Source organism: Kwoniella dendrophila, chromosome 10 (assembly GCF_036810415.1).
Source record: "Kwoniella dendrophila CBS 6074 chromosome 10, complete sequence".
Taxonomy (NCBI): domain Eukaryota; kingdom Fungi; phylum Basidiomycota; class Tremellomycetes; order Tremellales; family Cryptococcaceae; genus Kwoniella; species Kwoniella dendrophila.
This window is the reverse complement of record NC_089485.1, coordinates 970,172-997,467: the sequence shown is the minus strand read 5'-3', so window position 1 is coordinate 997,467 and position 27,296 is coordinate 970,172. Positions and strand designations below refer to the sequence as shown.

Below are 27,296 nucleotides of genomic sequence, written 5' to 3'. Positions count from 1 at the left end.
CATCGATACAACCGTTACAACCGCGACAACAACAAGGAATGCTACAGTATATTCAACGTTTATGGGAAAGAATATCTATCTCTTTTCAACACTTGAGCACAGAAAACTGATGACTGTACCAAGTCGGTTCTGAGAAACTTCAACAGTGCACAGTCTTACAATCATAAATCTCAACAATACCATAAAGGATCCAACTGATAGAAATGTCTTCGCAACTTGACCTTGACTCAATCTTAGAGTTTACAATAAATCTCGCTTTAGAGGTACGTCAAGCATATCCTCAGAAGCACATGAATGTTTCTAAGCTCTGATTCCTGAAAAACAATCAATATCCAAGATCTCGTTGACTTATTGATTGTCCAACCTTAGGCCGGTGAACTCATTCGATCAGGTCAACAAAGACGATTCTCTTCTGAATCAGCTAACGAAGATGAAAAGGCTAATAGTGTAGATGTGAGTTAGGTCTTTCCATTTATAGTGTATAAAGAAATTATATGATCAAAGAATACACGTTACCTTCCTACGTTAAATCTTTGCCAATGTGATGAAGCTGATACGTAGTCATCATAGCTGGTTACTGAAGTGGACAAAGCGGTGGAAGACTTCATAACTAAGAAAATTAAGGAGACTTATCCTGATCATCAATTGTAAGTATACAGTTACCAAACAACCTGGGATCGGCTGTCTCATAAACAAATTAGTCTGACCATTCGCGTGAGGGTAAGGTTAACAAAGCTGGTTTATATAGTATTGGAGAAGAAACTTTTAAAGGACAAAAGATTACTGATGAACCCACTTGGATTGGTAAGTTACTTCTTAGGAATAACATGAACTACTCTCATAAAGCTGATCCTGACTAACAACGCCAACTCTCATTAGTCGAGTAAGTTATAGTTCTATCTGTAGATACACGACGACAGTATCCATGGGGAAAAAGCTAAATTGGTCGCTGGTATCCCAGTCCCATAGACGGAACTACCAATTTTGTGAGTATCGATTAATAAAGCTTTCGCCCGTCATTTGGATATGTAAAATGTTAAATACTGAATATATGTGTGCAGATCCATGGTTTCCCAATGGTTGCTACCTCGATCGGTTTAGCGGTAGGTGGTGTGCCTGTCGTGGGGGTAATATATAATCCTTTCTTGGACCAACTTGCAAGTATCATCTTCGCTTTCGAGCTTCATTTTTGAATGATTGACTATTTCCGAACAATCTCTGTCTTGCTCGAACTTCGTCTTTTGGAATACTGACGATGATTCCTGAATATAGTACTCCGCTGCAAAAGGTAAAGGAGCATATTTGAATAGAAAGACCAAATTACCTATTACAGGGAAATCTAAACCTCTACAATCTCTTGGCCGTGCTTTGTAAGTTATTGAAAAAATCAATATCGACCACTATCGCGTCTCGTATAAAGTTTGTGATGGATGTACATAAATTGATATATTTTGTGTATATTATGGTAGGATCGCCGTAGAATACGGATCAGCAAGATCAGCACCTCAACTTCCGTCAAAAGTCAAAACTTTCCAAACTCTAGCTGGTGCTCCTGAATTAGGTGGAAAGATGTGCCATTCGCTTAGAAGTATGGGTAGTGCCGCACTCAATATCGCTGCTGTCGCCAGTGGTGGTTTAGATATGTGAGTAGTCTGTTCTTCACAGTAGAATTTTCGAAAATAGCTGATAACCCTCCATGATATCAGGTACTGGGAAGTCGGTGTAAGTAGTAATTCTTGAATCTCAACCAGGCGAAAGTGGTTAACCATAGGTCTTGCTATTCATAAGTGTTGGGCATGGGATGTCTGTGTGAGTGACGTAGTATTTCATTCATAGATCACCTTCTCAATCTGAAAGCTCCAGTCAATGCAGCTCAGCGAGAACATTAGCTGATATTGTAAGTTCTTTAGGCCGGTATATGTATACTTAGGGAAGCAGGTGGTGTTATGTTCGGACCTAAAACTTCAACTCTTTCCGGTGATATAGATGGCGATTTACTCAGTGAGTTGCGTGTATTTCTGACAGTCGCAGCTCTGAACATACGCTGATCAATTTGATATACCATAGCTGGAAGGAAATATCTCGCTGTTCGAGGTATTGCACCTACAGCTGTAAGTCATCAAGTACTGTAGCTGAACCGACTTACAGGCTGATGTGATTTGTCTTTCCAGGACGAAACCAGCTTACAAGTGCAACAAAGGTTTGCCAAGGAATTCTACGATACTACCGACGATATTGAGCCTTAGACGGTGGATAGATTAGAATGGTAAATTATCTATGCATGGTATAAGCAAGGCCAGTCACACTTATGTACTCATGTGCTGTCACGAACACAGACAGGTATAGTTATCCGTTATGTCATGCATGCATAAGAGATCGGTAATATTGAACATGTCGCGCTTGTCGGTGTTAAAGTCGTGGTGTCGGCGTTTAAGCCAACCCTGATGAATGCCACATCTGGCTGGTCCCGGCAAGTTACCGGGATTTAATAGTTTGTATAGGCGAGGATTTTTAGCTGGAGCTTCTGAGGGTGATGGGTGGATGGGATTGCCTCGTGAGCAATTGATACTATGCATCTCTCCTCACACTCTCTGTATGTGTGACCAGTTGCATGTTGAATGTTTAGTTAAGTCTTTATAGCTTTTATCTGAATCTCGTTGTTTCTACTTTCACTCTTTCTAGACATCAAGTATTAAAAATGGTAAGTCATATAGATATTCATCAACCATCATCATTCACAACGACGACCGGGACTACGACACCAACAAAGACAACAGCAATCATGAGGAGAACAAGGATAGCACAAATGAAGGAATTATCACAATTCGGAAAATTTTTGATTTTTAAGTGCTTGAGTTCAACATAACATGATTGCTTAGAAGTCGATGTTAGATTGTCATGTCAGGAAGTCATGGGAGTTTGAGGATGATGAGAATTGATACACTGGTGATGTAATTTCAAACAACGTAGAATGTTTAGCTGACTTCGTTCTACTTCTTTGGATAATACTTGAACCTTTGAAATAATAGGGTAGAGGTCCAAAGAAGCATTTGAAAAGATTGGCAGCACCATCCTCATGGATGCTCGACAAGTTGGGCGGGACCTACGTGAGTTATCTCGCCGTATAACGAAAGGTAAAAAAAAAGTATTTTTTACTTATCAAAAAATTCGTTGGCTGGTTAGGCTCCTCGCCCTTCTCCCGGTCCTCACAAGCTCAGAGAATCACTCCCTCTCACTGTTTTCCTTAGAAACCGATTGAAGTACGCTTTAACCGGTAGAGAGGTTACAGCTATCGTAAAACAAAGACTCATCAAAGTTGACGGTAAAGTTAGAACTGATGAGACTTTCCCAGCTGGTTTCATGGGTGAGTAAAATTTTCTATCTTTTTGTCAAACCTTTATTTCATTATCTCATACAACGGGAATGAATGAAACATCTGCATTCGTTTTTATCAATTTGACGTGTACTGATTCGTCATCCCTCTTCCTCACAGATGTCATCACCATTGAAAAATCAGGTGAACACTTCCGATTGCTCTACGACATCAAAGGTCGATTCACCATCCACCGAATTACACCTGAAGAAGCTACTTTCAAATTGCTCAAAGTAAAGAAGCATCAATTAGGTGCTAAAGGTGTACCATACCTTGTCTCCCACGATGGTAGAACCATCAGATACCCAGATCCATCTATCAAAGTTAACGATACCGTTAAATTCGATTTCGTACAAAACAAAATCGTTGATCACATCAAATTCGAACCTGGAAACGTTGTCATGGTTACAGGTGGTAGAAACATGGGTAGATCAGGTGTTATCGTTCACAAAGAAAGACACTTGGGTGGTTTCGATATCGTTCACGTTAAAGATGTTTTAGACAGAACTTTCGCTACCAGGTAAATTACGCTGTCTTGCTTAATCTCATTTTGATGCTCTTTACTAATATAAACCTTTTATCACAGACTCTCTAACATTTTCGTTATCGGTGAAGGTGCTAAAGCTCAAGTATCATTACCTAAAGGTAAAGGTGTTAAGCTTTCTATCGCCGAAGAGAGAGATCAAAGAAGAAGACAAAGAGCTCAAGAAGCTTAAAAAAGCAATTGGGTTCAGAGTTTTTTGGGATGGGGAATATGCTTGTATTTTTCAGCATGCAGACTTCTTTTATGATACAATTACTGTTCGAGGTTACGCAAGGCTCGTTATTACGCAGATTGCACACTATGTTGTCATACCTGTTTCTTCTTGGTTTCACGGAGGAGTACGTCTGTTTGCGTGCACAGTTGCAAATATGTTGACTATTCCTGGCTGTTGTACTTGTCAAGTAAACTATCATATCAATGGTACTTATATATAAAAATCCTCTCTTCTCGCTCCCTGCTCACTATGTTTTTCATAACATTTGTCAATCACGATGTCAACTATGATAGAAGTAGAGACTAGCATTTGTGCCCCAAGCAAAGTACAACTACCAGAATGTCCAGTAAGAACCGTTATTCACGATTACAGCGATTCGATGGCAAGTGACTTTAATATAATTTCAAGTGACAATGAACGTTTTCAGGTTCATAGTTGTATGCTCAAAGTAAACAGGTAAGCTGATTCAAAAATGATGGTTCTAGCAATAATGTACATACCATGTGATTTAGTACGGCTAATTGACAATATGAATTCAGTGTGATTTTCGCAGGAATGCTGAATATAGCTTCATGTGCGACGAAAACAGTCTCTTCTGATGATGATGATAATGAAGTGGAATTGACAGATAAACGAATTGAGCAAGCTTTAATTATGAAACTATTTCTAGATTCGATCTATGGAAGCGAATTAACACCGCCAAAAAATACAAAATAAATCACACAAAAATATGAAGCTCTATGTTTATTTCTCAATAAATATGAAGCCAATATAGCTAAAAGTCATTTATTGATCAATTTAAGACAATGGGCAACTATAGATAATTTCTCTCGTCATTCTTATTTTTTATTAGGTTGTAAAATGAGAGATCCTATTTTAGCTACTTTGGCTTTAAAAAATAATAGAAATGGATATTGGATAACTGACGAAATACAGGTAAATCAGTCATTTGTTGTGTTTTACTCGTCCCATACAGTTCATATCTCAACTTCCCAACCCAAATAGAGTCTGACTGGATTTTTGATTTTGATTGTCTTTTTCTATTATAGTTGAAAGAAGATAGAGCAGCATACGAAGATGTAATCTGACAGTGCCACATTATGGATGTTTCAACCGCTAGCTCTCTGAGCAGTCTCGCACTCTCAAAAGCGATTACGTCTAGAGTCGTCGTACAGACTGCATGTATGCCAGGCTCACACTTATGTGCAGGATTTTGGTGGAAAATGCAAGAGTTATCTACTGGGTTAACGAAACCGCACATATCTTCTGTATAGATAAATACTTATATGGACATTTTCTCCATCACCACTTACTCAATCTACAGTATCGACTTTTGACACAAAAAGATTAAAATGGCTTCACAAAAGGACATCAAGCCTATTATCCACGATTATAGCGATGCGTTACCATCAATACCAAGCGACATCATTGTGATTTCAAGCGATGGTGAACATTTCAAGGTACACAAAGTCATGCTTCAAGTCAACAGGTACGTCTCAGATGTCTTGAGTGATTTACAACATGTTGAGCTTACAATCATAATCAGCTCAATATTGGCTGACATGTTAGAGGTACCTAAATCCGAAACCGATTTCAATACAGTGTTTGGTACGGCACAGGTAGAATTGACTGACAAAAAAATGGAGAATGCTCAAATATTGAAACTATTCTTTGACTTGATATACGGGAAAAACATGGATGAGCCGAAGGATCAAGACGAGTACATCATGAAATACAAACCCCTAATATCATTTATTCTGAAGTACGACGCGGATCTAGCTAAAAGTCATCTTCTGAGATTGATCAATTGGTGGACGGGGAGTTCTACAAACTTTACCTACCAATACTTTTTGCTAGGATGTCAACTTGATAATTCACAATTGGTAGCCAGTGCTTTGAAGAATACCCCGAAACTTCCGTGGGCAGAGTATAGCGAAACACAAGTAGGTATCCACTTTGCGATATATCAGCATCTCCTCTAAGGAATGGTCTATAGCTAAACAGTTGTACCAAAGCGCGACAAATCCCCAGAACATAAATTGCACACCACTGCAGTACCCGGAGAATCTTCGTTGGAACCCTCCGCATTCTCTTACAATAGGTTCAAGACAATTACACATAAACACCTCTTTGCAATCTTAAGGGCTATAAGGGAAAATTCTGGTGAGAAGTCAATCTTATACGATTGGGCGAAAATCAGTAGTAGATATGAGTCGATCATCAAGTTGATGGGTAAGTTTCCCTCTCCACGCTGCAATCGGTCGAGCTTTTCTCATCTATACTGACGAAAAGTGGTTTCGGCTTCTAGAAGAACCTCACGAGTGTGGCAATTGTCAAAGTTGAGATCGGGGAGATGGTATAATCTAGTCGCAAGTCGCATTCGACCAAATACACATTGATTCAATTTGCGCGTCTTTTATAGTTGTGAACGATGCATAAATCTGTTCGTTTGACGATATGTCATTTCAACATCGCATACAGTGACTTAAACCATACCTCAATCCAAAGAATTTAAATTAGTTTTAAGGCATTTTATTCATAATCCCATTTTCAATCGATTGAAGCTTATATTTTTTGGTCTTCATTTGAGAATACAGTATGGTCTAATCAACATACAAAGTGAAGGTAAAATTGCCGAAACAGCTGTCGTGAAAGCCCGAGATAATTGACTTAGGTATAATCTTTCTTTCCAGAACCTACGATACGAGTATCCCAGGGAATTGGCCATCTTTCATATAAGCAAGCATGGAGGAATGAAGACAGGCCTTACTATGGACCTATCATGTTTGCGTCTGGGTCTACTGCAACATGGGATCACGTACTTACCTCCATATGATGTGATCTGTACATGAACCCGAGATCTTACTCTATCATTCTCAGAATAGACTTATGCGTGTAAGCGAAATATTGCCATAGTTCCTTATCTCTGAAACGTGATGTAGAGGTCTCTTATAATTGAAGATTATTTTCAGGAGTAACAGTCAGCGCGCGTCGCTTATTTGACGTGCAGTGCAGTAAACTCAGCCCTGGAGAAGTTGATATTTTTGTTCTTACACTAGACTTTCAGCTTTGGCTTTACTAAACAATGGGTATATCACAGACGGTAGAGGACTTGCGAAACTGTAAGGGCTTCAAGACGGCCATTCTGGATCAAACATCTTGTGCTAGGATCTACTGATAATAGGGTGCTACGAACTGTCGCAAACAAGCTCAATCCTATTGTCCCGCACGGATCATCTTCCATTCTACCACCATTCCTGAGTAGATTGACCTGTTTGATGACGATCTGTACATATATTCCTTTCTTCTGCTGACGTTAGTCTCGGTCGTTTTACGAGATTACTTATTCTTAGGAAAACCATTGATTTCATAAAAATCACTCAAATCAAGATGAACGATCGATCTTTAGTTCCTACAACCAAACGATTCAACATTGACTGTAATTACAATTTCGCCGATTCAGATTTCACCCTGATTTCCTCAAATGATATTCATTTTCGAATTCATAGCTATATGATGCTCTAGGTAAGTGATTTGAAACACATGTATCGAAAATAAGCTTGAATGGTAAACTTTGGGAAGTCTACTGACTGATTTACGGTGATCATCACTCGAATAGTCGAGTATTAAGAGATATGATAACCACTTGCAAATCTGCCGAAAAAGGAGTCCAAGAAGTGCAATTTACCGATGAAGATATAGAGCATAGCTCAATAATTAGATTATTCCTCGACATTACATATGGTCATCCTCTAGAACAACCCTCAATAGCCAACAAATATACATTTTACGACAGGTTAATCCAGTTTATGATAAAATACGACGCTTCCTATCCTATACAGCATATCAAGGTCTGTTTGAAGCTGTGGTTAACATCCGGTGATAAATCCCCAGATTTTTATTTCATTTATGGTTGTTTGTTAGACGATAGGGAATTGGCAACTTTAGCAATTCGTTTTGCTACAAATACAACTAAAGTGTGGGGATCTACAATCCAAGCAGTAAGTACAAGACACATCGTTGAACCCCTTGAACCCTACAATCGTTAGCTGAAGCTTTCATTATCGGTTCTTTTTTTAGGGTGTCAGCACACCAGCATGTGCTGCAGATAAATCCTTACTTCAGGCGCACATAATGGATCTGTCCAGTTGGAGAATATCTCGATTCAAGCGTATACCGGATGATTACAAATTTGCTTGGATGAGAGCAACTAGAGGTACTCCAGTAACCGCTTCGGGGCAGATGGATTGGTCAACAATAGCGGATAAGTTTTCGCTCATACTGGATGAGATACATGGGTCATGAGCAAGACGACCAACCAGCAGTTATATGAAGATGCATTGTATTCTCTTGATCCAATAATACAAGATCGAATGTCGCGCTATCGTTTGATCTGGCTGCTTGTTTAATCCGTTAACTATGATTGATTTTGTATTTTCACTATACCACTCGATATTCGATTACACTTTCCAGATCCTACATAAATCACCAGCATCTATAACCAGAGCACCTAAATCACCTTGATCCATTTCCATCATCCATGAACCATCATTTTCATATTGCGTTGTTCTTTGTTGACCTTTTTGATCTTGTGTACCATTTATGACAACAACAACTTGACCTGGTTGATCGGGTTTGAATGGTTTTAAATATTCTGCAGGTATATCTTCGATTATACTTCCATCATCTAATGAAACACAATGACATGATTCGCCAACAATTGAATCATATCCAAATCTTTGTCCATCAAATTGTCCTCTTTGGAAATGTAATGGTGATCTTGTATTTGGTTTTGAGGATGGCCCAACTTCGACTATAATATTTCTGAAATCTAATGCCCAATCCCAAGGTAATCCTCCTATTGTACCATTTCCATTCATACCCCCATTACTAACTCCTCCGGCACCCCCGTACGGGGTAGGTGCGCCAAATGGCGTGGGTGCTCCATAAGGTGTAGGTCCACCACTGATTCCAGGCGTAGGCGCTGATAATGTCGCACCCGGTGTTGGAGCAGCATACGACGGTCCTTCCGCGAATGGCGTTGGCGCACCGTAAGGTGTAGGAGCAGAATATGGATTTGATGGCGCAGCAGGTGTAGGAGCTGAATGTACTGGTCCGCCGTATGGTGTTGGTGCAGTTATTGGACCATTATTATACTGTTCAGCAGATGTTAGCGGACTACTCATCCCGTTATACCGGCGGACACTCACCCTTGATCCACCAGCTTCCATGCCAGATCCATACGTCGAGTTGGAGGGAGCAGGTGTTCTACCGCCAGATGGTCCAGCAGCAGAACCATAAGGATTGGGTGTCTTGCCTCCCATGCCTGCGCCACCTCCCCAAGCCGGCGTACGACCACCATCGAAGCCAGGAGCTGGAGTCTTACCACCACTTCCGGCCCATCCAGGTGTTTTACCACCAGCACCTCCCCATCCTGGAGCAGGAGTCTTTCCACCAGCACCCCAACCTGGAGCAGGTGTTCTGCCACCAGCACCGGCGGCGGACGCATAAGGGTTTGGTGTTTTGCCACCACCCATAGCCTATACACATTGTCAGCTACAACACGGCAGTCTAGATAGCGAGAAGCACTTACACCAGAAGCATAAGGATTTGGCGTTTGACCGAAACGAGCAGCAGGAGTTCGACCACCGAATCCACCGGGAGTTTGGCCGCCCTAAAATTGATGTCAATACTATACAATGTTGTTTATCGATATTACTTACAGCCATTGGTGCACCACTGTAAGGGTTTACATCATATCCGCCAGCAGCGGGTCCACCTCGTCCAAATCCACTAGGACCACCTCCAGCTTCGAGTGGGAATGTTTGTCCTGTCTTTTGACTAAGTACGGTAGATCGTTAGCTGTCACCGCCAACATGCACCCATCAATAAGATCTACTCACTCTTTTCGTTTCAACGAAGTCAAAGCTATCGTCAAAATTTTGTTGTTTGTCTTCAATTCCACTCTAGCATTATCACCTTGAATATCTCTAATGGTACCCATCAAACCTTTACTAGTTCCTTTGATCACCACAACGAGAGTGTTGATCAATCTGTTTCTATTAACATTGGTAGGAGGAGGGGGCATGAGTGATGCACCACCATAAGGTAGCTGTTGGTTTAAAGCAGGATTCATTTTGCCTAAATCACTGACCGCCGATTTAGGTGTGACTGATATCAAAGCTTGAGCACGAGCAACGAAGACACCATTATTATCGGTAAGGTCTCGGTTGTGTAAGAAAACGAAAAGAGATCGGAAGATATTAATGACTTCTCCATGTCGGTTCTGAAAGATGCAGTATCAGAAATCACTATCATCGGGTATCAATCTTATACGCCACTATGCTCACCTCGCCTTCAGTTTCCTTCATGTTGTCTCCAACTTTCATATCATTGCCTTGAGAATCGGTTGCGACTGCAAATCGTTTGTTGTCCCTTCTCAACGTGACTTGATCGGGCGTTACACTTCTAGCAGCACCATTTTGGTCGAGAACACGTAAAAGAGCTCCTTCTACTTTTGTAACGACAGCCGCAGTAGTGGAACTATGCATATATGTCAGCTTTTGCACCTCAAATTCAGACTCGTAGAGCTCACTCTAGCATCACTAGATCATGTAGATCATATAATCCACCTGTCTTCGTGGTATTGGAGGTATCGGCAGCTTTTCTAATATCTTTTGAAAATACTTTGATCTATTTCAGACATGTTAGCTTTGCCCAATTCAAGCTCGGAAAGGAATAGCTTACCTCTTGTTCACCTTGATCAGACATCAAAGTGATAACATCACCTTTAACTTCTACAACCATACCTGTTGCATCTTGATTTTTACCTGCTAAAACTTTAACATGTTCACCAACATCGAATCTTTTCCTTACTGATCTTGAAGGAACTTCAATAATTTGGTTATGTACATCACCACCAAAAGCTTTTATAGCGATAATATCTTGTGTAACAGTCTCAACTGAACCATATAAACCAGTTTGTTCACCTTCATAAACTTCAACTTGATCACCTGGAAACAGAACTGAAACAGTTAAGTTTTTATTCGCATCTGCTATAGCAGATAAATCGAATTTCGCTGTAGTTTGATCATCTCCACTGAATCTTGAAATTTCTTCTAAAGTTGGATTAACATTTTCACTTTCGATCACAATTATTTTAACATCTTTAACACAAAATCCATCGATGTATTCATCGTTTTCAAAAAAGTAACTTCCTTGTGCACCTTGTCTGACACTTTGTCTACCATATATTTTCCTGACATCGTCATATGAGAACAATCTTGAAGGTGGTTTAACTGTAGTATTCAATCCTCCTGCTTTGCCATTGGTTGCTCTTTCTTTTCTTTTTTCTCTTGGTGTAAGATCAATACGAGGAATAAATTTGATTCCGACTACTCCACTTGTTATTTGATCTGTATCTACAACTTGTGCTAAATCACCAGTGTGTTTACCTCTTTTCATTTTAATCCACATACCCGGTGTAAGATTGACATCCTTCTTTTTGATCTTAAGCAAAGGAGCCATTTCTTCAATAGGTACTAAGGATACACCTCTTGATGCGAAAATACCAACTATACCTGCAATAGCCGCACTGACAGCTGCAGATTGTCTAGCTTCAAGGAAGATCATACCACCTAACGAATCTCGGTAGAATACTGATATAACTTCAATAGGATTGGCAGAATATTGTTGAGAGAAGACTTTTCTGAAGATGGATGCACAGATAGCAGCTTCTCTTCCGGTCTATCAAGAGGTCAGCTTGCTCCATCTTGGAAAGCTTTGGAGCGAAACACTTACTTTTGTATAGACTCTCCATAGACTTGGATCATTGACACCAGGCATCAATAGTCGTTGAGGGACGGCATCACTATCACCATTATATCTTGCAGCAGCTGTTCTAGCATGTCTTTCTTTCAACCTCTGTACGATATCCTGAACATCTTCTTGTTCATCTCTACCGAATGATCTATCCAGACGTCTATGCTGATAATCATTTTGCACTGCTCCTTCTTCTGGTGCTTCATCAATGAATTCGGCAACTATATATACACATAATGATTAGTTGTATTCGGCAAACTGTCGTGCTTTTGGTAACTGTCGTGCTTTTGGTAACTGTCGTGCTTTTGGTAACTGACCATCGCCATAATCATTATCTTCGTCTTCTTCTTCGTCCTCATCATCTACTTCAGCTTCAACATCCAAGAATCTATATCTCTTCTGCTTTCTCCGACGCTATTGTGGGTAAATAGTAAATCAGCTTAGCCTCTGGAGGATAGTCCTAAGAGATGCTGACCTTGCGTCGCCTTTCTCCTGTAAGTGATTGATGAGTCAGCTTCTGTGATCCCAGCCATAAAGCTTTATCAATCTAGCTCACCATCATTTTCCTCTTCATCGTCTTCGTCGTCGTCCTCATCCTCGTCTTCTTCATCTTCGTCATTTTCCTCATCATCTTTTTCATCACCTTCAGCTTTCTCTTCATCGTCCTTCGTATCAGCTCCTTCATCGCCATCCTGTTGTGGGGTGTCAGCTACGATTCCATAAGGAGGGCTACATAGCTGAACTTACATCTTCTTCTATATATCGGTATCACAGGATGTATGCGATTCAGTCAGCTTAAACTTCTTTACTTGTATCGCAAATTGCATTTACTGACCGTCAGGATCTACGATTCTAGGCTGTAGAAGTGAAACATTAGCTGCCGTACATCTGTTTGATCATAGCTGATATGACAACTCACCCTTTTCTTAGTTGTTGTGGGCCTTTCTTCTCTCTCATCCTCAGATTTCGCTTCTATAGGTGAAGAAGCATCTTCTACGTCGGACATTTTGATACTTGATTCCTAATGATATTCAACGCTAAAACTTTTGAGTCGTATCTGGATCTTTCCCTCTTTTCGCTGATATATAGAGTATAGAATGAGTAATGCGAATGACAAGAATATATGTAGAATAAAGGTTAAATATATGTGGATGTATTTATATCTGAATAAGTCATGTAGGTGTTCTTGGTCCGGTTAGATGCAAGTAAGTGGCTATGGTGATGTTTATTAAATGGGATAAAATGAGATAAATTGATAACCATAAATATTCACCTTGATTAGAGGCATTCATGAGCTCAATCTACGCGTATGATTTCATGGGAACATTACTTTTGATTGAACTTCCTTTTACCCTTTGATAATTCAACATAATTATCGTTTCTTCTTCATCTCGATGTTTGTTGATTGATCATAACAAAGATAGAATAAGCTATATGAGATGTCATCACGAAGACAGAATGAAAATATCATTCAAGGTAGAAGAGGTGTAACTCATACTTTATCTTCATCTAATAAAATCAAATCATCCAAGGAAAATGTATTATCTACAACTAAACCGATATCGACATCAAAATCGAATATCAATACTACTACAGGAAAAGCAGTAAACAATAATCAATCACTCTCGACAACCAAGAAAGACAGTCAATCTACCCAGGGGAAAGATAGTAAGCTGTTGGACGATTACCTCTATCATCCCAGTATAGCTGACATTATCACTTTCATTAGATCTCAAATCGATTAGAAAACCATTAGGTTTAAAACCCGGAACTACTAGTACAAGTACACCAAGAACAGCTCTATCCTCTAAATCAAGTACAACTCAAATCAATCAGAATCAAAATCAAAATCAAAGACCACAAGTTTTAAAACCTAAGATAGCTTCAACTCCGGCTAACAAAACGAAATTAGCTGGTTCCACTCGAACGCCTCTTCAAGCTAAGAATTATAAATCAAAAAGTACTTTAAATGTATATACACCTAAACCATCTGTAAAATCCAAATTGAGAATTAAACACGATATCGAACATGATGATGGAGTTGATGAGGTTGAATATATGCCTCCTCCATTAAGAGGTAAGCTAAGATTCCATGACCATGATACTTTTCTCAGTCTAAGAAAAGGGTCGCACGGATTAAAGCTGATACTTATTTACCTTTCTTACTGAATTAGAAAACGAATATCAATCTCATCTCGATACTCATCCCACCAATCAAGATGACGATTTTTTCAAACCTATACCTAAACCAGAGCTAGATATAAATATTCCTTTCGAAGCAGACCCTCTTCTTGATTCGGATACAAGGGGTAAGCTTTTTGTTAGCTCTACAGCCCACCATCTGGAAAGCACATATAAGCTGATAATTCCTTATGACATCTACCAGGGACTCATGAAGATCTTTCATTCAACTTGGACTTACCTAATGAAGTCATTCAAGACGACTTTTTGCTCGAAGTTTGATATTTGAAAATCTAAAAAACCAATTCCACACAATTCCTTACATTGGTCAATCAGCTTCTGTATAAAGTGAAGATCAAATTCCCTCAATTGCTCCTTGTATTTCCTATACGATTCATCGCCCAATGACGTCTTATTTACGAAACAACAAAATTCCACGAAACATCCTTTGTACTCTTTTATCTAAATCTTCCTATTGTACCATTTTCTTGTGTTTTATATTATACGCTTTAACGAAGTCATTACGATTTTCAAATGTTCCATACTCAATTCTCCACCATCTCAGCCTGCATAATGATAACGAAAGGTTTGTCTCCAGATGTGTTCTCACTGTTGATTAAAGTGGGCGGACTTATATTGTATTCGTGTACTAGATACAAATTAATGCATAAAATCGCTTTTATTCATCTTTAATCTTGTATATATAATTCTGGACCACAGGTTAAATATAAATCGCTCAAAATATTATACTACAGGGAATTCAATGAATGTACGATCCCCAATTGAAAAACATGTTATTTTCTATGTTCTCTCGCGGTGATATATCTTCTTCTCAACCTATAAATGGTGGAATTTCTCCTCGGATAGACAGGATTATTGGCTTGACATCACTTAAAAGATATATCTGCTGATCATTCACTATCGTTTTCCATTCGTCTATTAGTTGTCCACAGACCGTGTAACCTCATCTCCACTGGAAACCGACTTTAGCTTATTGTGTTGTAACGAGGTATTAGGACCCCTTTGCTTGTGTTATTGCCATGAATCCAACTATCATACTGCTTCTTTCCTATTACTGTATAATTCTACTTTATCATTTTCAGTCACAATACCTTATCTATACTATTGACCTTCATTACCTAAATGAGTCAAAGCTATCCTTCTTTTCTTTTTCGGTTGTTCCTGTTGCTGCAGTGGTTGCTGCTGTTGATCTGCTTGTTGAGTATTAGGCGTAGTCACTTCAGTAGATGAAGAATCAGTTGAGGAAATAGGTCGTTTAGCTACGAGAGTATTGGTTTCTTCTACACCTAAACCTAATCCCATTGCATTGGTTGAACTTTCACTCCCTGTGATTGAAGGTGCTCTATTATCCCTAACAAAGTTGAATTGTTCTAGTTCATCTGAAGGTGTAGGTAATATACCTTCAAAAGAAGATGTACTACCTGTTGTTGTACTTTGATGAGAAGGCACAAATACCGGTGCCACAGGCGGTAAAGGTAATGCAAGACTACTTGATGTTGAACTTTCTCTTTCACTTCTATTACTAAACATTGGTGCAGGTGATTGTCTATTTAGACTTATTGCAGGTGAATGTGGTATTTGACTTGGTGTAGGTGTAGCATTTGCAGAAGATGTTTCTCTATGTGATATTGGTGTTGGTATATTACCACTACTGGCAGAATGTGAATGTGAATGCGCAATAGCAGATAATTGTTTATGATGTTGTTGTGTAGGATGTACAGTACCCAGTTCAGTCAGATCGAATACTACTATTGAACAATATCCATCTGATGATGACAGTATTAAAGCTTGACCATCGGGTGACCTATTCAATGAGATAAGATCAGTATGGCTGAGCCTATTGGAGTTATAGGCTAAACACTCACCAAGCAATATCAGTGAATCCAGCATAATGTAAACCTCTAAATATAGCTATAGGACCAGATTGTTGAGTATCGTATAACAAGACTGAATCTTGACAAGCTACAGCATATAATAACCTGTAAGGTAAAGCGAATATACTTCCTAATGGTTTTTCTTTTTCTTTCTCATCTTTTCCTGTTCCTGTTGAAGATGGAGGAGGTGGAGGAGGCATAGACAATGAAACGTGAATAGGTGTTTGGTCATTCCTATCCAACGTAATTTGTTTAGGTTCATGTGATGCAGATGAACTGGAATTTGCAGACGATGTTCTTAAATCATAAAATATAGGTGAAAATCTAATTGCTACTGCAGCTGTTTTATGTCCAGGTAAATGAGCTATTGGGGCTCTAGACAAATTAGCTCTAGAGTAGATATATACAGTTGGTTTACCAGTATCGACATTTTTAGGTTTTGGTACGGAATTCCCTGATGTGGATGGTCCAGCTGTAGTGGAGGTAGAAGTAGGTTCACGTTCAAGTGTATCTTGTGATAACGATCTAGTTGATAACATAGGTGATCCTTTGAATATTTGATCTTCAATTTGACCAGCTGGAGTAAGTAATAAACTTCCATCAGGCGAAAATGTTAATCGACGGAAGAACCTAGTTACACCTTCTTCACCATAAAGTCTTTGCATAATTGCCGAAGTTGAAGTTGGAGGTGCCCGAATAGCAGGCAAAGGTGGTATTGGTGAAGGTGATCTACCACGACCTGGAAAGGCCGCTGCACTGAGAGATGGTGATGCAGCAGCTTGAGATCCTGAAAATGACGATCTCCTTGATCCTGGTCGATTTGATGTCGAAGGTGGATTCATAGCTGCTGCCTGAGGTGTAGAAGGTACAGAAGCGTTAGGTGTAGCAGGTGCACCAGGAGCAGAAGTATGATGTATCAAAGGTGTATATTCAGGATGTTCAGAGGTTGTGGTGATCACTGATCCCGTTTCTGACGTGGTTGATGCTCGTCTAGCAAGATTTGGTCGTGGGCCTGAAGGGAAAGATGGTGTACGGGAGTGTCGTATTTCCATTCGAGTTGCACGTGAGACGGGGTGAACATCAGGTATATTATTCCGAATAGTGAACGTATTGACATGAACAGATCTATAGTACTGTTAATGGACTTAACTCGACCCGGACGCACGAAAGCCGACTTACCGGTCACTGCTCTGTGTCGCTATGTACTCATTCAAAGGATCCCAAGAAACACCTTGTACGTTGTGTGTATGTTCTCGCAAAGCAAAAACGCATTCACCTGATTGGAGCACGAGTCAGCTAGAAGTCTTGAGACAGAGCGTGGAAAAGCTTACCAGTAGAAGCTTTCCATATGGTCGCGGTATTATCGGTAGATCCAGCGATGAAGAACTCTCCATCTGGTGACCAAGAAAGATCATATACATGTTTCGTTGTCACCCTGTCAGTATGAGTTGATCTAGTAAGCTTCTATGTTTCACCACTCCGTGAGAGGTGGCATGAACTTACTGTAACATCTTCTGTAATCTCCAATGCTCTTTATCTTGTACTTCATCGGGATTTTCACCAAATGTGACTACAGGTCTATCGGAAGGTACCCATAATATAACATTCCCGTCTGAATGCGGTGAATAATCTCATCAGTTTATAATTCACAGTGTACATAGAATACCAAGATTGATATAAGAGGAACATCAATACAACGGAGAATTTCGACTTACCATCACCAGCAGAAGCTAAAGTCTGACCATTTGGACTAAATCTAACAACATTCACAGCTGCAGTATGTTTTGATAAAGTAGTCAAGTATTCTACTCTGGGTGGATGTGGTGTAATTTCTTGTCCTGTTAATGCTGTATGCTGTAAAGTTGATATTGATGGTATATTAGGATGAATCATCCATAACTATATGAGTGAAAGATCTCGTCAGCTCATACTATATTTCAATACTATATATAGATATCCAAGTGAAGCACCATATAGTACTTCCTCATATGATACATATGATGGAAATACCAGGATGCAGGGTGGGAACAGCCAAGTTAAAGACGAGTGGTCAGACAACTTACTCTGACTTTAGAATCCCCTCCAGCAGTAGCTAATCTATAATTTCGACCACCTGCTACGACAGGTGCAGTTGTACTGGTCGTACTACTACCAGCACCTACGTTTCCTGATTTTTCATCTTCACCTTCTGTATTTGACGAAGTTGATGCTGCTAATAGCCTTTTTAGCTGTGTTGATGGGAGAGGTTGAAAGTCACATGAATAGACTGCTTGAGTTTCGTGCCACCTATATCATATAGGAGATGGGATCAGTAAGAATGGTTGGTGAATGTAACCAATAATCTATTTGATGAATGGAGATAGGTAGGAAGGACGAAAGGGAATGGGGACATACGATATTTCTAATACCTTGGGTCTCATTTTTAAGCCTTGACTTTTCTTTTACTTGACTAGCCTTGAAATGGGTTGGGACTTCTGTCGAAGAGAGTATATTTGACTAAGGAGAAGTTTCACCGTATGCTCCAATATAAGATAATGTAGTTTATACAAGATGACCAATCAATCGTGTACCCACTAAGGAAGAAAGGTGTTGTATATCACAAGATTTGATGGGCTGGATTCCAATTCGATATTGATTGATGGTGGGAGAATCGTAGGGGGTCCTTTCGATATATATGTTAGATTACTGATGAAAGGATGATTTGTCGGTCGGAACAAAATAATTGAAGATTACTTTATGAGTGTATTTTGATGAATCGATTTGAAAGCGTAAGATGAGGAAAGAAAATGATTTGGACCTCTTTTCCTTTTTTGTGTTTCTGATTAGATCCGAAAACTGTTCGGTTTATTCAGGTTCAATGTTCTACGATAAGGTCAAGGTCCAGGTCAAGGAATCAACCCAAAACACAAGAGTCAAGTGTTTAAGGAATCGAAGTTGATGAAGGAGAAGAAGTACTATAAAGATAGGAAAAGAGTGTATGTATATGTATTGATTCAAACTATCGATTATAATGCACAGATCTGTAAACCTTTAACCTTTGAAATTGTAAAAGGAGACTAGAGAGTAGTAGGACTAACCCGTTTATCTCGTGGGATGATGTCTCCGTAGCACTATAGTAGAGTATGGACATGGACATCACCGACGCGCCTACTACCATCGTTGAGTATGAGTACGTGTTTCTAACGGATGTGGCATTCCTCATATCTTGTGTTAACCCATAGAATAACGAGTACACCCTAGTAAGCAGATGACTAGCTTGACAGTCGATGTTGATAGGTATTATGAACATGCATAGAAGACTACATCAAGGAAGGGAGCATGATCTCGTATTGAGTTGGAAAGCATCTGTTACGATTACCAAGAATTATATAACCATATCAACCAATAATATTTACCCTATTACATTAGACCAATAAAGAGAATTACGCAACGCTCATTTCAGCATCCCCATTATTTATAGCATTACTTGAATCTTTCTTTTTGTTATTATTGTTATTGTCATCCAATGATAAATCATTTGATGATAAACCACCACCATCTCTTGATCTTTTACCTTTTGTAGGTAAACCAGCATATTTATCTCTCATTTTTTCATATTTTAATCTTTGTTCTTTACTTACAGAAGGTAAAGTTTTTTTTGATGCTTTTAAAAAATGTTCTTCTGTAACTATAACTTCAGGTTTTTCTTTAATCATATCATTACTGTTATTCTGATCATTATCATTTTCAAAAGCACCAATTTTTTCTAAAGTTGATCTTAAAGCTAAAGTAGCAGCTTCTCTAACTAAATTAGATATATCCGCACCAGAAAATCCATCACATTTTTCAGATAATAAAATCTTTTCTATACCTTGCCAAGATTCTTTTTGAATAGGTGTTTTCTTTGTGTGTGTTTTTAAAATTTCAAACCTTTCTTTTGATGTAGGTAAATCAACATATAATAATTTATCTAATCTACCTGGTCTAACCATTGCTGGATCAATCATATCAGGTCTATTTGTTGCTCCAATCACATAAACTGCTTTTCGAGAATCCAACCCATCTAATTCAGTTAATAAAGTATTGACTACTCTTGCTGATGATTCGGACTGAACCCACGGGAACAAGAGGATGAATCAGTGTGGTTCAAAGATTGTATCTAAGAAGGGAAACTTCAATACATACCATAGAATCGTCTCGTCTAGGTACTAAAGCATCTAATTCATCGAAGAAAATCACACAAGGTGAAGATGCTCTGGCTCTCATGAAAACTTGTCTGACGGCTTTTTCACTTTCTCCGACGTACTACGAAAACAAAGCATGATCAGTTATTTCCTTTTCGTATCTGGGACTGTTCAGCTTAATCGACTCACTTTGTTTAACAATTCGGGACCTTTTACAGAAATGAAATTTGCTCTTGATTCATTTGCCACAGCTTTTGCTAATAGAGTTTTACCACAACCTGGTGGACCCCATAATAGAACACCTGAAGGTGCATCAATACCTACAACAGAAAATAATTCTGGATGTCTAATAGGTTGTACGATTGCCATATGTAATTCATCTCTTACATTACTTAATGCACCAATATCATTCCATGTCACATCAGGTATAGTAGCAAATCCTTCTCTTTTTGATGAAGGTTGTACAATCTTCAAAGCTTTTAAGAAATCCTCACTTGTTAAATGTAAATTTTCTAATTGTTTGGAATTCAATTCTTTAGGATGATTAATTAAGAATCTTGCTATTGCCGTTTCTTTTATATCAGAAGGTAATCCTGAGAATAATGAATTGGCTGATATCGTATTCGAAGTCGGGACGGGAACTGGCGTTGGTATTGAGGTTTGAGGAACAGAATCATCAACAATCATCATATTTTCGATTTCGATTTCATTCCCGCTAGCATCAGGATTGGCATCGAGGTTGACATCGTCACTTTTGTTTTCATTCTGATTCTGAGATTCATTTTCATTAGGTTCACTGATAGGCTCAGGCATTTCCAGTGTCCCGGAACCTATTTCTTCAAATATTCTTTTTACAGCTATAACACCTGCTTCGGTGGTTAAAGCAGTCAAATCCGCACCGATATAACCTGGGGTTGATTTGGCTAACCAGCGGAAATCCACGTCTCCAGATAAACGAAGTTTTGAACAAAATACACGCAGAATTCTGGTAAAAGGATAAATGTGTGTTAGCATTACTATCTTGAGCGTCTGTTTAAGGTTGTTCAGGCTTCTAGCTTGACCACAACTCACTCTTCCCTACCCTCTTGACTAGGTACACCCATTTCAATTTCATGGTCGAATCTACCGGCTCTTCTTAATGCTGGATCTAGAGAATCAGGTCTATTCGTTGCTCCTATTATGACGACAGGTTCTTCTGATGTGGCGAGATCTAATATCATAGAATATGACGATGATCAGCGTTTTGTGGATACATGAGGATATGGAAGGTGTATTGTAGTCTCGGTTATAAAGCTACTATTTGATCAAATGAACTCACCATCCATACAAGTCAATAATTGAGCGACGATTCTCCTTTCCATTTCCCTTTGTGCAGTTTCTCGTTTAGGCGTTATAGCATCCACTTCATCTAAGAATAATAAACAAGGTGCGAGTTTCTATCACAAACATTTATCAGCTAGACTATACTTCGGAGATTGCCTAGTGGCAATATTATATAGCCTACACTGACTTTGGCTTCGTCAAAAGTATCTCTTAATGTCTTTTCTGATTCACCTGACATCCCTGAAACAATCGATGGTGCTGAAACGTTTATAAACGGTAGACCAAGTTCCTATATATAAGGTTGATCATCAGTATCGAACAGCATAAGGAGGTCAACTATGCATTGGGAATACTGAGCGACTCTGAGTCAAATAATAGAACTCGACTTACACCAGCTAAACATTTGACTAATTGGGTTTTACCACCACCTGGTACACCATGTAGTAAAACACCTCTTGGTCTAGGTACACCTGTATACTGATAGATTTCAGGATGTAATAAAGGTAAAACGACAATTTCCATTAATTGCGTAATTTGTGATTGTAATCCACCTAACAACGATAACTTCAAATCTGGTGGTTGATATTTTGATGATAATGTTTCTTGATCGTTGTTGTTATTTCTTGGTCTTTTTCTTTTCACTATCGGTGTTGAAACCTTATCTTCAATATTATGTATAGTTGTTTGCTGTGATTGTTGAGCTGCTGTAGATGATTCTCCTATAGGAGGTTGAGATTGAGGTGAAGGTGCATTTGAAGATGAGGCTGAAACTGCCGCAGAAGGTCCATTTAAACCTAATGATCTCTTTACTCTTTTCTTAGGTATTTGCGAAGAAGATGATGAAGATGATGTTGCCCATGCTGATGTTATCGATGAGTTCAATGAAGGTATTCCGCTCATCTTGAGATTCTTCTGTTGCCTGAATTGTTTGTGCGAATATCCTCAATCGATAATTTATGCAGAATTCGCAAACATCATGTTCTCAACAACGACAGCCCAAAACCGATATTTTTTGTATTTTCAACTTTTTATCTCTCATCCCTCCTCCACCTTTCGGTCGAAGTCAAGTTGAGAATCTTACGTAAGATAAACAAGAAAAGCGGAATCAAAATGACGCGTCGAATGCTCAAGTCAAGTCATGTCAGGTCCAGTCAACTGTGGTTGATGTGTTTAAACGTAATTAATGACCGATGATGAGCGGCAACATCAGAAATAGTAGGGGATTTGAGCGCGTATATCTTTTTTGATTTTCCACTTAAAATCAAATCAATTCTTCTTTCTTTCTTTCTTTTCTTCCTTCTTCATTCTTATCACGTAAAACAACAAGTCTTGGATCTGCCTCTTGGATTGTAAACCTTATCGCTAAACTCATTCAAATACTCTCGAACAGCTTGAATAATCTAAATCAACATGGCTACTCAAGAACATGATCCTTTTACTGGAGGAGAAGGTGAAGAAGAAGATGGTGAATTGATGGCTCCGTTATTGGTGGCAAAGTTACAGGTAAGCTGTACCACATGGTTCGCACTTACAGAAGTGTCAGCCTTGAGCTTACTTGTTGTAATTTTGTAGGAAGCAGGTATATCAGCTCAAGATACAAAGAAACTTTCAGATGCAGGATATCATACAGTTGAAGCTGTTGCATTCACCCCAAAGAAAACACTTTGTACAATAAAAGGTATAAGTGAACAGAAAGCCGATAAGATATTGACGGAAGGTAAGCTTTCAAGGCCCTGGTATGGTAGCGGTAAAGCTTACAGTCCTTGTTTGCGTAGCTTGTAAAATGGTACCGATGGGTTTTACAACTGCAACCGAAATACATTCAAGAAGATCTGAATTGGTACATATAACGACTGGTTCAACGGGCTTAGATACTATCCTTGGAGGTAAGCTAGCCAACTGTAATGAGATCTTCAGCTAGCTTATCAGATCATCCTATATATACAGGTGGTATCGAGACTGGTGCTATTACAGAATTATATGGTGAGATTGTTATTCACTTTGTTTTACTGGCTGCTAACCCATATCTGTACAGGTGAATTCAGAACTGGTAAATCACAGATATGTCATACATTAGCTGTAACGTGTCAGGTAAGCTACATCAAACAGATAATTATCGCATGTAGGTGCTAACTAGCTTATTCATTCAGCTTCCTGTGTCAATGGGTGGTGGTGAAGGCAAATGTCTATACATCGATACAGAAGGTACTTTCAGACCCGTTAGAATGTTAGCCGTAGCAGAAAGATTTGGATTGAACGGTGAAGAAGTATTAGACAATATAGCTTATGCTAGAGCATATAATGCCGATCATCAGCTGCAACTATTGGTTCAAGCTTCTGCTATGATGGCAGAGTCGAGGTAGGTCAGCTTTTTTCTCAAACCAAGAGTTTGTATCAGCTGATCACAATTAATTTAGATTTTCACTTCTCATTGTCGATTCATGTACATCACTCTATCGAACAGATTTCTCAGGTAGAGGAGAATTATCAGCGAGACAGATGCATTTGGCTAAATTCCTGAGGACGTTAATGAGGCTAGCAGATGAGGTGAGCAGCTAGCGTTGACATCCAAACTTTTGTGCTGCAGAAGCTGACCCGTCCTGTCCAGTTTGGTGTCGCTGTAGTGGTAACGAATCAAGTTGTGGCTCAGGTAGATGGTGGTCAATTTGCAGTCGCGGATGCTAAGAAACCTATGTAAGCTGCGCTTCTTACAATAAACACAGCTTAGCTAACAATCATTTCAGTGGAGGTAATATTATGGCTCATGCATCGACAACGCGTTTGAACCTTCGTAAAGGACGAGGGTCATCGCGTGTATGTAAAATTGTGGATTCACCTTGTTTACCAGAAGCTGAAGCTATATTCGCTATCAAGTGAGTTTTCTTATCTGTTCATTGGATATAGCTTGTTGTGCTGACATGCTTATTGTTCAGCTCTAATGGTATTGGTGATCCTGAGGAGATGAAGGAACAATAAGAGGTGCAGTAAGGAGGAGAAACCTGTATATCATTCTATATTAGCTTTGAGCGGTTCCGCTTGTTGTGTTTTAGCATTTTTGTTTGGGATATTTGTATTTATCATCTTATGCAATCTAGTCATTTGACAACTGGAAACGTTTGATATATACATACATGACTATAAGAAGGTCATTTTAGCAATGAAAAAAGCAAGCTTGATCACCATCCTACAAGAACTAGTGATGAGAAGATTAAATGGGGGTAATGGATAGATTACGAGAAATAACGCTAAGGTCGAAGACGCGCCCATCTCTCCTCGATGCTACTTTCTCCTTTTCACTTCTAAAGTTAATCAGCTGTCGTTTCTTTCTGTAGCTTCGTGAACCCTGTACACCATCATTGACAACGAGATCAGTCGCCGCTGAAGAGGGTGTAGTGATACCGCTATCGAAAATCACGAATATAAAGCTGCTGTTATCCTTCCAGAAGATCACGACTCGACAACGCATCCCACCCCCTGGCCTTTCCGAAATTCCTTACTTCCTTCCTACCACCTCACTGGTCAAACCTCAAGATGAAGCCCGTAGCATCACTATCCCTGGGGCGTAAGCTACCGTCAGCAGGATCTTTGTTGGTCGGTATATTGGTGGGATTACTGGTGGCTTCGGTAAGTTTTGATGGTTTTTGAGTGATTAGGAAATGACGCTAATCACTTTTTGCTATATAGCTGCTACGACGTGGAGATGTGAGCTAGAGATATGTACTCGAAATGTGACAAGCTAGCTGACGTATCTCCTTCCCTTCTAGTCCGGTACAGAATGGCGTGGATCTGGATCCAGTAAATTACGTCCTAATGCTATAGGAGGATCTTCAAGATTACAACGATCACAAATAACATTACCATCTTTACAACAGAGATTACATATATTACAAATAGTTGGATCATTATCTGCACATCACACAAAAGAATGTTTGAGACATCCACAACAAATGTATGTTGATCAAGCTAAAGAAAGATATTTACCTTTATATGGATACAAAAAATCATGGTCAAATTCAGGTAGTTGGTTAGCAAAATTATTTGGTGGATCAAAAGAATCTGAACAAGTCTTATCACCTCATGCTAAAAAAATTGAAAATATTCGTAGAGATTTAATTCAGCAACAACATAAATACTTCTTTGCAATTAATTTATATAATTCATTTGATGTTATACCTGATATTTTCGCAACATTATTTAGAACTGCAGCAATTTTAGGATATCATAATGTTTTTGTTTCAATTTATGAAAATGGTTCAAATGATCAAACTAAAGCATTATTAAAAATATTTGATTCTTTAGCAAGAACTGTTGGATTAAGAATTATAATTAGAACTTCAATGAGAACAAGAGGTCAATTTAATCATCGTATTGAATATTTAGCTGAAGTTAGAAATGCGGCAATGGTACCTTTACATGAATTAAGAGATAATGAAGGTGAAGTTTTCGATTCAATCGTTTTTATGAATGATATTCTTCCTTGTGTAGATGATTTATTAGAATTAATTTGGCAATCAAGAAGACAAAATGCCGGTATAACTTGTGCAGCTGATTATATGTATCATGATGATATTGTGAGTCGAGTGGAGAATTTACAGGTTGAAACATTATGTATAGTGCTCATCTATCCCACTCTCTGTGGTTGTTCTCGCTACTTCATAGGGAGCACCTGTGTTCTACGATAATTGGGTAGCAAGAGATATCAATGGTACAGCGTTAGAAAATGCTCCTTTCGAGCAAGTTTTCCACCATACAGAATCTAACCACAGATTCCAGAGACATCTTCCTATTCAAGGTAAGTTCTATCAAAATGTATAAATGCGTCATCCAAAGCTAATTCACATATTAATATCACCTTTCAGTGCAATCATGTTGGAACGGTGTAGCCGTTTTAGATCCAGCACCTTTCTATCACCCACCTCATGTTAAATTCAGAATGGCTAGATTACCTGAGGGAGAATGTTCAGCTTCGGAATGTTCTTTGATTTGCAGTAAGTAGCCAATTTCAGTCAAATTTGTGATCAACAACCTAACGCAAGCTGATCCATTCCCCGTTTCTCAGATGATTATTTCAATGCTGGGTACGGTAGAATCATCATGGTGCCAAGAGTCAAACTTGCATATGACAAAGTGAGTGGTATTTGTTGCTTATCTCTACCAAAAAATTCATTCGCTAACTCTATCTATAGAAAGTATACGATATTATTCACCCAGAGAGAAGAAATTTGACTGCTATCAGAGGATATAAGAGAATTGGTGGATTACCTGATGATCCTCATACTGATCCTCAAGACAGAAGTTGGTATGGTCCACATGATAGATTATTCACACCTGAAGAAGATGATGAAATGACTTTCATACCTGGGCCTGAATACGGTGAGTCTACAATTTTCATTATTTGTGTTATTTCGCCATTTGCTGATACCCGCTTTGGCAGTTTGGTGTTGGGGTTGGGATGGTGCAGGTGATTTAGATGGACCTGATGTCGATCCAATTTGGGAACATATGCAGCCTAGATCTTATTCACAAGAAGCTATAGATGTTAAACATTTCAGAAATATGCCTGGATGGTCGTAGATGCAGTGAGTAGGGGTTTATATTCAGCATCATCTATCGTCAAACCTTGGTATATCCATTCGAGGGGGATGCTTTACGTATAAAGGAGTTGAGCTGACAATGTACACAGCAGTCAGCGACTTACGATAATTTACGAAGGGAAGAAAGGTAGATATGGACGATTCTTGTTTCCAGATTTACAATCGGCAATCTTTGCACAGATGCAAAT

At 39.0% G+C, this 27,296-nt stretch overlaps 9 protein-coding genes across 9 annotated transcripts; 6 read left to right on the top strand and 3 right to left on the bottom strand.

Moving 5' to 3' along the window:
* Window positions 1-203: 203 nt before the first annotated feature.
* Window positions 204-2,246, top strand: L201_007321 (uncharacterized protein; the record flags this gene model as incomplete). Its single annotated transcript, XM_066223029.1, has 13 exons — window positions 204-263; window positions 370-453; window positions 571-647; window positions 749-804; window positions 970-986; window positions 1,062-1,103; window positions 1,273-1,370; window positions 1,470-1,643; window positions 1,707-1,722; window positions 1,789-1,809; window positions 1,911-2,001; window positions 2,068-2,111; window positions 2,172-2,246. 13 exons carry the CDS (start codon window positions 204-206, stop codon window positions 2,244-2,246), a joined length of 855 nt encoding a protein of 284 aa, XP_066079126.1.
* Window positions 2,247-2,898: 652 nt separating this feature from the next.
* L201_007320 (40S ribosomal protein S4-A) lies at window positions 2,899-4,089 on the top strand (the record flags this gene model as incomplete). Its single annotated transcript, XM_066223028.1, has 5 exons — window positions 2,899-2,946; window positions 3,030-3,107; window positions 3,184-3,364; window positions 3,494-3,893; window positions 3,960-4,089. 5 exons carry the CDS (start codon window positions 2,899-2,901, stop codon window positions 4,087-4,089), a joined length of 837 nt encoding a protein of 278 aa, XP_066079125.1.
* A 3,851-nt stretch (window positions 4,090-7,940) lies between these two features.
* L201_007319 (uncharacterized protein) lies at window positions 7,941-8,436 on the top strand (the record flags this gene model as incomplete). Its single annotated transcript, XM_066223027.1, has 2 exons — window positions 7,941-8,132; window positions 8,212-8,436. 2 exons carry the CDS (start codon window positions 7,941-7,943, stop codon window positions 8,434-8,436), a joined length of 417 nt encoding a protein of 138 aa, XP_066079124.1.
* Window positions 8,437-8,591: 155 nt separating this feature from the next.
* Window positions 8,592-12,958, bottom strand: L201_007318 (uncharacterized protein; the record flags this gene model as incomplete). The annotated part of the gene is made up of 15 exons (XM_066223026.1): window positions 8,592-9,287; window positions 9,342-9,671; window positions 9,725-9,805; window positions 9,855-9,972; window positions 10,035-10,417; window positions 10,482-10,674; window positions 10,727-10,824; window positions 10,879-11,877; window positions 11,932-12,173; window positions 12,270-12,366; window positions 12,428-12,444; window positions 12,509-12,644; window positions 12,700-12,707; window positions 12,788-12,809; window positions 12,872-12,958. The coding sequence occupies 15 exons, from the start codon at window positions 12,956-12,958 to the stop codon at window positions 8,592-8,594; spliced, it is 3,507 nt and encodes a 1,168-aa protein (XP_066079123.1).
* Window positions 12,959-13,391: 433 nt separating this feature from the next.
* On the top strand, window positions 13,392-14,415 carry L201_007317 (uncharacterized protein; the record flags this gene model as incomplete). The annotated part of the gene is made up of 4 exons (XM_066223025.1): window positions 13,392-13,620; window positions 13,682-14,029; window positions 14,127-14,261; window positions 14,339-14,415. 4 exons carry the CDS (start codon window positions 13,392-13,394, stop codon window positions 14,413-14,415), a joined length of 789 nt encoding a protein of 262 aa, XP_066079122.1.
* An 840-nt stretch (window positions 14,416-15,255) lies between these two features.
* Window positions 15,256-18,448, bottom strand: L201_007316 (uncharacterized protein; the record flags this gene model as incomplete). The annotated part of the gene is made up of 8 exons (XM_066223024.1): window positions 15,256-15,958; window positions 16,020-17,153; window positions 17,208-17,304; window positions 17,360-17,463; window positions 17,532-17,640; window positions 17,744-17,927; window positions 18,092-18,314; window positions 18,423-18,448. 8 exons carry the CDS (start codon window positions 18,446-18,448, stop codon window positions 15,256-15,258), a joined length of 2,580 nt encoding a protein of 859 aa, XP_066079121.1.
* A 1,002-nt stretch (window positions 18,449-19,450) lies between these two features.
* On the bottom strand, window positions 19,451-22,414 carry L201_007315 (uncharacterized protein; the record flags this gene model as incomplete). The annotated part of the gene is made up of 7 exons (XM_066223023.1): window positions 19,451-20,116; window positions 20,193-20,312; window positions 20,381-21,176; window positions 21,263-21,401; window positions 21,510-21,627; window positions 21,702-21,803; window positions 21,905-22,414. The coding sequence occupies 7 exons, from the start codon at window positions 22,412-22,414 to the stop codon at window positions 19,451-19,453; spliced, it is 2,451 nt and encodes an 816-aa protein (XP_066079120.1).
* Window positions 22,415-22,924: 510 nt separating this feature from the next.
* On the top strand, window positions 22,925-24,490 carry L201_007314 (DNA repair protein RAD51; the record flags this gene model as incomplete). The annotated part of the gene is made up of 10 exons (XM_066223022.1): window positions 22,925-23,017; window positions 23,087-23,231; window positions 23,290-23,400; window positions 23,462-23,497; window positions 23,550-23,605; window positions 23,665-23,873; window positions 23,932-24,061; window positions 24,123-24,208; window positions 24,259-24,387; window positions 24,448-24,490. 10 exons carry the CDS (start codon window positions 22,925-22,927, stop codon window positions 24,488-24,490), a joined length of 1,038 nt encoding a protein of 345 aa, XP_066079119.1.
* Window positions 24,491-25,045: 555 nt separating this feature from the next.
* On the top strand, window positions 25,046-27,088 carry L201_007313 (uncharacterized protein; the record flags this gene model as incomplete). The annotated part of the gene is made up of 8 exons (XM_066223021.1): window positions 25,046-25,138; window positions 25,199-25,216; window positions 25,279-26,085; window positions 26,174-26,306; window positions 26,374-26,502; window positions 26,574-26,641; window positions 26,701-26,887; window positions 26,949-27,088. The coding sequence occupies 8 exons, from the start codon at window positions 25,046-25,048 to the stop codon at window positions 27,086-27,088; spliced, it is 1,575 nt and encodes a 524-aa protein (XP_066079118.1).
* Window positions 27,089-27,296: the final 208 nt, after the last annotated feature.